Raw genomic sequence first — 12,178 nt, 5'->3', positions numbered from 1 at the left:
TATAAACGATGAATTTTCTACGTAAGCGGATGTATATCTACGAAATTATAGAATAAACTTAATTTTTGTATAAAAATTGCAATACAATCTCTTTTTTCATTCTTTTAATCCTTTTTTCATTGCCTCAGTACACACAGTGTATTTTAATTGCTTTATTTGTTCCACCGCTAATTATGTACAAATATAGCTGAGTATTTGTTAAACATAATATATGCCACTAATATGATAATTCAATCTTAAAAAAAAATTCAAATGTTTTGAACATCGAATACATGCGAATTTTTTTTTGAACATCAGATAACAAAATCTTTTTTTTCATTGTACAAATAAATTCATTTAAAAAAATCTCATATCTTCTATCGTTGATATAAATTCTGTAAAAGTTCCTTTTACGGAACTTTTCCTTAAAGTCCTTTTCAGAACTATTTTAGTATAACTTTATACTAATTCTCCATTAATTCGTCATCTATTTGCGTTTCAAATAGTTCCATTTCTTTAGGATCTTTCATCGACATTTCTGTGCTTTTAGCTTCACGAATCCTTCTAATTTTCTTTTTAATTGCCATTGCACCTGTTCATATAATAATACATTATCTAAATTACAGTTTAATTCATACATACAAACTTCAAATAAAAAGTAAGTATACAGAACTTACAAACTAATGTTTGCCACAATTCGACTTTCTTTGCTGTTCTGATATTACTTTTCCTCAAAGATTCTTTATGCCTTTTATGAATGCCAGCTAATTCAATGGCTTCCTGCGTCGGTGGTGGAAAAAGACAAATTTCGAGCCAATGTGTAGCTTTCGCATGTCCAATCAGTCTTATCCATACCTAATATATATTTTCATTAATAACATTTATATATATATATATAAATTATAACATTTTTATATATATATATATATATATATATATATATACATACATATACGTATAATGTAAAAAAAATAACAGTTTGTAATAGTTATTTAAATAACATATATACAGATACAGAACTACGATCCAAGCAAGGTTGTCATGCTAAGTTATTGCAAAAATAAATAGTTTATTATAACAAATGTTTCGACCCTTATTGGGTCATTACCAATGTTAATCTTAATAACAATATAAAAATCACATACACATTTGAAAAATAATCTTAAACAAGACATTCAACACGACTTAAAAAAAATATAAAAGTTTCATCAATTTTGTAAGTACTAGTACTAGAACCTATCGTTTTAGATAGTTATGAGAATTATTCAATATCAAAATGTGAAAACGCAGCAATAGTCTTATTCGGTGTATGAATATGACAATGTGGATAAATAACAAACGCTTGGTGATCGTCAACAGTTCTTGTAACATGATTCTTATAAAGCGTAGTTTCAAAAGCTTGGAGTTAATCAATGATAAACCAATGCAATAAATCAGTGTTTAGTCTAAAATCACAATTACAAACGACTTTATGAATAATAATTTAACAAACATAAAAATAAATGTATATCATGAAATACAGAAATTTATAAAATTATAACACATATATTAACAATTATGAAGAACTAGTTATAGAAACTAGTTATAGAAATGACGTATAAATTTGTGAGTCTAATAATATAATGATTATAAGATTACAAATTAAAAAAAAACAAGTTCTCCTTCGGTTATTTCAGACCATGAAATTTAATTATAATTTTGATTGGGAGGAAGTGAAAATATTAGATACTAAACCATCTTACAATAAAAGATTAATATCAAAAATGGTGCATATAAAAAGACAAGCAAAGGTTTGAATAAGCAGACTGATACATCCTTACCCGACATGTATCTACCTATACTCCAGTCGCTTTCCCCTTTCTAATATCTCTTTAGATACCTCCTCTTTTCATTCTTTCCCTACCACAGTTCCACTCACTTGTCTTAACTGTCATACAGTATATCTTTGAGTGGTCTTTTAAAGAAATCTGAATTCTGGTCAAGACATTTCAATTTGCCATTTATCTAATGTTGTTCTCAAATAGGTTACTACTAATTATCAGGTAATTTTTATTTTATATTTTGACTGTTCGATATGTAATTTTAATCGTTTTTCTAATTTTATTTCTAATATTCTAATTTTAAAGTTTATAACAACTTTTTACTTTGCGATATATTTTTATATATATAATTTGTTTTTTTTTATTTGTAATCTTATAATCATTATATTAATAGACTCATAAATTTATATGTCATTTCTATAACTAGTTCTTCATAATTTTGAATATATTATAACTTTATAAATTTCTGTATTTCGTGATATATATTTTCATGTTTGTCATTTGTTAAATTATGCATAAAGTTTATAATTGTGATTTTAGACTAAACACTGATTTATTGCATTGTTTATCATTGATTGTAACTTCAAGCTTTTGAGACTACACTTTATAAGAGTCATGTTAAAAGAATTGTTGACGATCATTAAGCATTTGTTATTTATCCACATTGTCATGTTCATACAGCGAGTAAAGCTGCTTTTCACGTTTTGCTATTAAGCAATTCTCACAATCAAACGATAGGGATACTTATATAACTGATGAAACTTTTATATTCTTTTTAAGTTGTGTTGAATGTCTTGTTTAAGATTATTTTTCAAATGAGTATGTAATTTTTATATTGTTATTAAGATTAACATTGATAATGACCCAATAGGAGTTGAAATGATAAATTTTTTGTTTTTTCAATAACTTAACATGAAGACCTTGCTTGACTCGTAGCTCTATTTTTATTATATTAATTTTATAAATTATTTGAGCCTTAGTTCCTATTTTTATATGCAGGACATTTGTTCTTACCGAATCTGAACATTCTACTACAAACCAAAACCACAAGCCAGGTTCTGTCCTTGTATATTTAACTTCTTCTGACCAAAGCATAAATGTAGGCACATAATATAAATATAAATATATCCTGAGGAATCAACATATAATCTTTGTTATATAATAATTCGATAATAAATTAAAAATATAATATTTACTAACCAAGTCAGGCAGTGTAACAGGAATAATAGTTTAGAAATTGGTCTCCCAACAGTTTGAGAAATGCACACCAAGATTCGACAGACACTAACTATCACAATGTCAATAGTTTTATACATTAAAAAAGTACTTGTAACTGTACACCACCTATCGCTGTCCAAAATATATACATATATATTATATATTTTATATATATATTAATATATATATATATAATATATATATATATATATATATATATGCATTATAAAACATTAATATAAAAACATCAATTTAATGTTGTAAATTAAAAATCAAGAAAGTTTAACAGTTTACATAAGGCGTTTTAGCAGCAAAGACACAGTGTAACACCGTAAATCATTACATTCTTGTTATTTGTCAACACTGCACAAAGATGAAATAGTTCACTATGTTATACTACATCCTTGCTAAAAAGAACATCCAAAAACAGTTTTCTAACAGAGAGACAAAATAGCTGATAAGAGAAGAAAATAAAGATTAAGCAAATAAAAACTGTATAAAAAATGAAGGAAGGTGTGTCTACAATAAAAAAAATTCTAACTAAGAGATTTACTTTTGTTGATATGGATTCAAGACAAAAGACGCAAAGAGCAAGTTTGTGCAACCCTTTATCCAAGCACCATGACACAGTATATCAATCCCTGCTTGATGAAAGTAAAAGCTCTTATGTAATGCAATCCCTAATTCCTGGTAAGTCATTCCCTGTTCGTGAGATGCAAAGCTCAAGATTTGCATGGTCGATGATTTCATGTAACATATACTACCAAAACAGAATCCACAGTTCCATGCAGCTTCGATTATCCTGCTTCGCTGTACCAATGGAAAATGCATACGCCTGAACAGGGACTATCCACAATAAAAAAAACAAAGCATATATTTTAGAACAAAGTGTGTGTATATATATATATATATATATATATATATATATATATATAATTATATATATATATATTTTATATATATATATATATATATTTAATCTGTCCAACACTACTCACTAAATGTTTCCACCTCTCCATCATTTTGTTAAGCACAAACAAAATTTCCTGAAATGAAACTTTTCTTGGATAGAAAAAAATGAACATTAAAACTCTGTGACTCACACTTAACTTATAAGCAAAGTGTTGAACAGATCGATTTTAGAAGAAATATGCACGACAATCAAAATTTTATGTTATTTTTAAATAGGACTCACATTAAGACACTTTTCGTATATCAAATACAATATCGTCCAGAATAGGATAAGGTATCCAACCAGCACATCGATGTCTCGTACCTTCGTGTCATTTGGGTAACGCGAGCCGATTGCTTGTTTATTCCATAAATTCGGGAGAAAAGGCAAAAATTTCGTTGGATCGAGCAAAGAGTACAGGCCGATGGCCCAGTTATTCGCAGCTTGTTCATACATATTCCTTATCGTCTGATCGTAGTGATACGACAAAGGAAAGACATTGTTCGCAATATAAAATTTAAAAATAACAGGACTGTAATGGTCCGATAAGACAACTTAAATTTATTTCTTAAACCTCCAGTTATATCACTTATATTTGGTTATGTCTTCTAGCTAAATCAGCTGATAAATCTATTGTTTGTGAATCTGACAGATATTCGCTAGAGGACGCGCGCTACGCGCACATGCTGTGCACGTATATTCACATTCTAAACTACAATTAAAGAGAAACCTGAGAGAGGCTATGCCGGTCTTTTTCCTGTTACCATTGAAATTGCTCGTACACTACCGCCAGTACATCCATTCCCGGTAAAAAATTTTCATGCATGAATATGTATAAATATGTATAAACATACATAACACGCATGAATATTCATAAACATATATATTAGGTGTTGGAATTAATTTGTAGCGTTTTTTAATGAAAGAATGTTATTTATTTCACATGAGCATTAAAAAATACATTAATGAAAGTACTTCCCATCACTTGTAAAACGCTATGAATTAATTCCAACACCTAATAATTATATATGAAATATATCCATATATGTTCATACATTCTTCTTTCTTTTGTAAAATTAGTATAATAGAAATAATAATAGTAATGTGAAAACATAAAAAATAATTAAAGGAAATAATTTTCACATTGTTTGTTTTAGAAAAAAACAAGTTTGTAAAAAAATTGCTCATACATAATAATGCACAATTTTATATACAATTATATAAATAATTTTTTTACATTTCTTCAAACTTGATTTTTTCTAAAATAAATAGTGCAAAAATTAATTATTACTTTTTAATTATTTTTAATGTTTCCACGTTACTATTATTATCTCTATTACACTAAAAAGTAATTTCACAAAAGAAAAAAAGATGTATGAACATGTATGGACATATTCATATATAATTATACATGTTTATGAATATTTATGTACGTTGTGTTTATGTACATTTGTACATATTTATACATGTTCATGCAGGAAAAATTTTTGACCGGATTTTCACTTTGGGAACTACGTAACTACATTTTCTGACACTATCGATAAAATCGTCGAAAGTAGACGTGATTCTGCTTTGTAATACATTCTCAGGACAAAAACATGTCGACTATCCAGTATCCATAGGAGGGATAGTTTAATGAGTCCTTGAATGAAAAAATTTTAATTTCGCATCTGCTACATATATAAATAAAAGTTGTTGAATTTTAATAAACGAAACTGAAACTTCAAACAAGTTAATTTAGTCAACTTTGTTTTATATACAATATTTATCTTATAATATCTTATAAAATTGCAAAGTTATGTATCTTTATGCAAATTTTCAACCAGTATTTATCAAATATAATTACTAGTATAAATCTCTATAATTACTGGCAATTATAGAGATACTTTTAATAAATTCATTTTTTCTAAACATATATTGTCAATTTAAAGTATAATTTAGCAAAAACGAGTTATAGAGGTCCTCCACCACCGCCAATTTTATCGGCGGTCTTCTTTTCTTTGTAAGTATACTAACCTATAAAACAAACTAATAAGTTTAGTAGCTCGTTTTTGCAGGTAAGTATTGTATATCTTTAATTTATTTTTTTATTTTTATGTCTAATTTTTTATTGTATTTCGCTAATGAAATTGCAATAACTTTTCAAATATTATTCTTTATTGTATTATCTAATTTAAATAAAAGGAGAGTTACTTAAAAATTGCTTTAAAATTTTATACAAATTTATTTTTGTTAAAATCTTTAGAGAATATATATAATTATTTTAGAAAAAATATATAATTATTTTATTTAAATGTTAAATAACTCTCCTTTTATATAAATTAAATAAAAGGAAAGTTACTTAAAAATTACTTAAATATTTTATACAAATTTATTTTTGCTAAGATCTTTAAAAAAAGTATATATAATTATTTTAGAGAATATTTATTATATTAGCCTTTTTATACAATTCAATATATTACAATTATAATAATTATTTACAATACAATATACAATTATCAATGCTGTTCAAAATATAATAAAAATGATAACATAGGAGCATAATTAATAAATTTTTGTAATGAGGGATTATACGAAAACGTCGAAAATACATACAATAACACAAATTTTTCTAAACCAATGTTTAATGAAATATTGATAAACGCAAAAGAAATACTAACAACAATTAGATCGTATTTATTATTAATTATTTACTATTAATTAAATATTTATTATTAATTTGCGAATATAAAACTTAATAATATCGCGATAAAAAGTCATTAATATATTTATAACAGCACTTTTATCGTTCAAGATAATTATCTCAATAATTTTATCATATCAAAATCCCTCCGCCTCGTGGTATGCTGATTAGTATCCGATACAAAGAAGAACAATCTTCATAGTGGAAAGCGAATTTATTCTGATTCTACACAAATTTTACAAGATTCATTTGCAAAGAATACCAGTGATCATATTACTGCGCTGTGAATCCCGAATCTTTCAGACTACTTAGTGATAGTAATAATTTTGTAGCATGTCAATTACAATTATTATTTTTATCACATCTTAATATAATATTAAAATTCGCGAGAAAATATGTTCTGCCACACGTGACTAAAAATATCTCTTATTAAAAATAAACGGATAGAATCATTTTCTTATGCAATAGTAGTTACGAAAGAATATGTTTAATAATAATAAAATACATGCGTTATTGTAATTTTTTATATGGGTACAAAAGTTTTTCAGGTATCAACTGTTCGAGATGAGTCGAACCTGATAATAACGGAATTTTAAAGAACATTTATACTAAAAAATTTATTATATAAAATTTAACAATTTATTTTTCAAAAATTATATTTATTAATCCCGCTAATATGAGTACCCATTCGACTTATCTTGAATTTTTTGTACTCACACATTTAAAATTCAACTCGTGTAATCACGATAACATTGTTAACTATAAAGAATTTTGAACAAAGTTACGTAAATATCGATAAAAATCAATATTCATTAAATATAACCTCATAATATCTATATGTATTTTATCATAGAAAAGTGCATATATTTTATCATAGAAAAGTGTATATACATATAAATTAAAATTAATTAATTAAAAATATTCTGCAATGACGGGATGTCCAATACCTAAAAATGATTTTAAAATAACAGTTAGAAAATTAAATATACACATTCGCAACCATATTTTTGTTAGAGCAATCATCAAAAAATTATAAGCAAATTATTTATATAAAATTTAAATTTGTTTACTTAATTTGAATTTAAACAAATAATAATTATATATTCATATCGATCATATAATATTATAAATTCCTGTGTTATTAAAACAGTACTATTGCTAACATTATTATTACTAGTGAGAGAACATTTAATAAAACAAAGAAAACGAAAATTATATGCTAAAATATACTGAATTAAAATTACAACTTGACTTTAAAATAGAGCAATTATCATTGACTCATTAACAAAATTGTTACTATTAATAACTGCAGACGAAAAAATCCAGGGATTAATTCCAACCCTGCAAGAATCTTCGAAGAGACATCAAACTAGACTTCGCGAATGAAATTTCACAATGAAAAGCGACGAGGAATAATTCTCCATGATGGAAATAATTTCAACTTTCCATCGGTACAAACCACGTAATCACTGACATCCATCTGACGCAAAAAACAGCGATATGAGGTCTTTGCATATAATAAATTGTTCACTAAAATATACTTGTAGTTTTATAATGTTAAAAATGTAAATGTCGAAAAACAAGTAAGAATTAATATTTAATCATTGCTCCAATCTTTATGACTTATTTAATAAATTTGTACTAAATATGAAAAAAAAATGATTATTCTAAACATCAAATTTTTAATAAGAAGTTACCTAAAATTATTAATGACTTATTGATGTACAAAATAAAATCTAAATAAAAAAAAGTTTTAAATTTAAATATTTATGAAACTTATTAAATCAATAAACAATTTTTGTTATTATATGTTTCGTCGATTTCGTATAATTTACATCAATTACACAACAATTTGATTTACTACGAAGTTTTGTTTACAAGATAAATGCTATTTGTATTGAATAGATATTCAATACGGATATATATAATATATTCCAGTAAATGTATAATTAATTAAGTAATAATAAAGTAATCCGGGAAAAAATATTTTATGTACAATTATATATAATTATATAAAATTATATATAATATAAAAAGAAAATTGACATATTTTATGTACAATTATATATCATTATATATAAAATATGTTCATGTGTATATATATTAGGTGTTGGAATTAATTCGTAGCGTTTTTAATGAAAGAATGTTATTTATTTCACATGAGCATTAAAAAATACATTAATGAAAGTACTTCCCATCACTTGTAAAACGCTACGAATTAATTCCAACACCTAATATATAACATTTTTTCCCGGGAATCGTTGTGCAAATTATAAAAGTAAGTATGATTATAGCATTCATCTGGATATAGTTTACATAAATTTTATATTACGTACCTAATATTATTATACATTTATTTACAATAAAGTTAATTACAATATTAATGCGTTGCATCATTTGTACGTGTATAAAATTTTACAAAAAAAGTTTAATTTCAGGATAGCTGAAAATTTAATAAAATTTGAAATTAATTTGGTTTATTTTTATATTCGATCATTAGAACGGGATTCTGGTAATTAAATAAAACTTAAAATTAATTTTAAATTTTATTCAATTTTTAATCCCTCACTTCCAATTATCAAGTGTATACATAGAACGTGTTTAGTCCTACCTGTCTATATTTATCATCCTTATTATCCTACCTACCCGTGTATTCCTACCTACATTACTTCATAAATGTGCAATAACACGAATATATTAGGTGTTGGAATTAATTCGTAGCGTTTTTTAATGAAAGAATGTTATTTATTTCACATGAGCATTAAAAAATACATTAATGAAAGTACTTCCCATCACTTGTAAAACGCTACGAATTAATTCCAACACCTAATATAATATATGTTAATGACTCCGTTCAGAAAAAGTAGATTTTTGATTGTTATAGAATTCTTCAATATGATTGATTCTTGCTTTTAATTCCTTATGGATTTAAATGCACAAACTAATCACATAGAAGAATTTTACAACAGTTGCAAAGCTGCTTTCTCTGCTGAACGCAGTTAATGTCTAATCATATATCCTATTGCGTACTAATAAACTCAGTGGGATGACTTAATCGCGATACTAATAATAAATAAGCAATAAGCAATAATATAATTAAAACAAGCTCTTTCAATCTTTAAAATACAAAAAAAATTAATAAATAACAAAAGACTAAGAGTCAGCGCGGATAATTAAGCGCAAGTTTTGTAGATTTTTTTAATTCTACCAAACTTGCGCTTGATTATCCGCGCTGTCTCTCATTAGTTCTGTTGTTTGTTGGTTTTTTTTTGTATTTTAAAAAACTCTCAAAAAATATAAGAACTTGCAATTTGCGAGCAAATTACCCTCCCGAATATTCAGTTTACTTTTTACAAATTTAGATTGGTCACACACCAATCTACCTCTCAGTGAGCAGAATGTCTAAAACCGATGCATAAGACAACTTTAAGATATCTTTAAGAATTCTTTAAAAAACATCTTTAAGATATTTCATAAAGAATTCTGAAAGATATCTTAAAGTTATCTTATGCGTCAACTTTAACATTCTGCTCATTGGGACATTCTGCTCGTAAAGATTCTTTTCTTTCTTCTGGCCAGATTGAACTCACCTTTCGTTGCTCCTGACCAACATTCTGGCTTCATAAGTCAAAAATCGACAACAAAGAGAAATACTCCTTTTTACTGCCGACTGCTGCCGACTAACATCGCCAGTAATAAGCGTAAGACTTTACGCTTTTGTATGATGCGTGGAACACGAACGCGTCGCGAAGAGGCCATCATATTAATAAAATAGACTAAATATTAATATGCACAATTATCATTAATAATAATAACAATTCTATTAATATACGAATAAATTTCGTATATTATTAATTTATTTTCTATCCACGTTTATTCAAAATCAAAAATATACAATAAATATTCGACTAAACCTAAATTAAAAAAATTTTCATGTCAATAATGTTTTTATTTCAAGAGTCTCGAATATTACGAAAAAATTAAATTAAATTGCTTAATGTAAATTTTATAATATAATCAAAAAGACTTATTTAAAAATAAATGACTGAAAATTAATCATCCGATAAAATTCAACCAATTATCTTCTGATAAAATTCAAGGCCTATACGTATTTTTAACGATTCGAACGATTGGTTGCTGAATCTCATCTCAAAACATGCGAAGATGAAAAATTCAGATGAATGATGTAAGATCCGAAAGAGATAATTTTCCCTCACTTCAATAAATATATATATCCCTATCGTATTTTGTATATTATTAAAATCATTTTTTGAATAATTTATTATTTCAAAATTAAGTCGTATTTTAAGTCATGCAAAACTCTGAACGCGATTTTGAAATAGTTATAAGATAAAATTCTTATATTTTTTGATAAAATGTATATTGGATCTTACATCATGTCACTGCTTTAACTGGTATAAAATCCAGTTGCTACATATAGATAAATTATAAAAGATTAGGCTGAAGTAAGTGCATTGAGATAAATAATAATAATTAATAAACGTCTTTTACAGAAAAGCGAGATTAATAAATTATATGTTTTACATTACAATTTCCTGTATTTCATATATTTCAAAAATACAAATATTTTATCCTTTTTCGTTTTAACTTCCAAAATATATTATAAAAAACGAATGGAAAGAACTTTTTATTATACTTTTGTAATTAAGTTACTTAATAAAAGCGTTCATTAACATGTATGAATTTACAATTAGTACATAAAATTTGAGCTAAATTTAATAATAATTAGAAATAATTTAAAATGCCCCGGTAAAAAATTTTTCATGCATGAATATGTATAAATATATATAAACATACATAAATATTCATAAGCATGTATAATCGAATACGAAATACGTCCATACTTATTCATACATCCCTTTTTCTTGTATAAAATTACTTTTTAGTGTAACAAAAATAATAATAGTAATGTGAAAACATTAAAAATAATAAAGGATTAATTTTCGCATTATTTATTTCAGGAAAAAAAAACAAGTTTGAAAAAATGTAAAAAAAAATGCTCAAACATAATTATGCATAATTTTATATATAATTATACATAAGTAATTTTTTTACATTTCTTCAAACTTGATTTTTTTTAAAAAACAAATAGTAAAAAATTACCCTTTTAATTATTTTTAATGTTTTCAAATTACTATTATTATTTCTATCACATTTTTGTAAAAGTAATTTTACAAAAAAGAGAGAGGGATGTATGAACATGCACGGATATTTCATATATGATTATACATGTTTATAGATATTTATGTATATTTATACATATTTGCATATATTCATGTATGAAAAACTTTTTACTGAGTAGATGTAACGTAACATTATAAATTTAACAATGCATGCACAATAAATTCTATATAATAAAGAGGTATCTAGGATTAAGTTTATCCCAAACTGTTATTACTTATCCATTTTAAGGCAACAGATGTATGGAATCTATACATATAGTATATCCATATATATTTAATAAATTGATACATATGCATCTATATAGTAATTAATAAAAGTACC

General features: G+C 25.3%; 1 protein-coding gene across 2 annotated transcripts; it reads right to left on the bottom strand.

The window, feature by feature from the left end:
- Positions 1–89: 89 nt before the first annotated feature.
- On the bottom strand, positions 90–4,680 carry LOC105152906 (uncharacterized). 2 transcript variants are annotated; one of them, XM_011067455.2, is made up of 7 exons: positions 4,213–4,680; positions 4,016–4,063; positions 3,571–3,863; positions 3,000–3,149; positions 2,814–2,928; positions 657–834; positions 90–571 (listed from the first exon to the last, which is right to left on the bottom strand). In XM_011067455.2, exons 1-7 carry the CDS (start codon positions 4,423–4,425, stop codon positions 444–446), a joined length of 1,125 nt encoding a protein of 374 aa, XP_011065757.1. In that variant the 5' UTR covers positions 4,426–4,680; the 3' UTR covers positions 90–443. The 2 variants fall into 2 exon arrangements, with proteins under 2 accessions (XP_011065757.1, XP_011065759.1); XM_011067457.2 differs by lacking the exon at positions 4,016–4,063 and having other exon boundaries at positions 4,213–4,674.
- Positions 4,681–12,178: the final 7,498 nt, after the last annotated feature.

This window comes from Acromyrmex echinatior, chromosome 3, assembly GCF_024713525.1.
Source record: "Acromyrmex echinatior isolate Ae372 chromosome 3, ASM2471352v2, whole genome shotgun sequence".
NCBI lineage: Eukaryota > Metazoa > Arthropoda > Insecta > Hymenoptera > Formicidae > Acromyrmex > Acromyrmex echinatior.
This window is presented reverse-complemented; position numbering and strand designations above follow the sequence as displayed.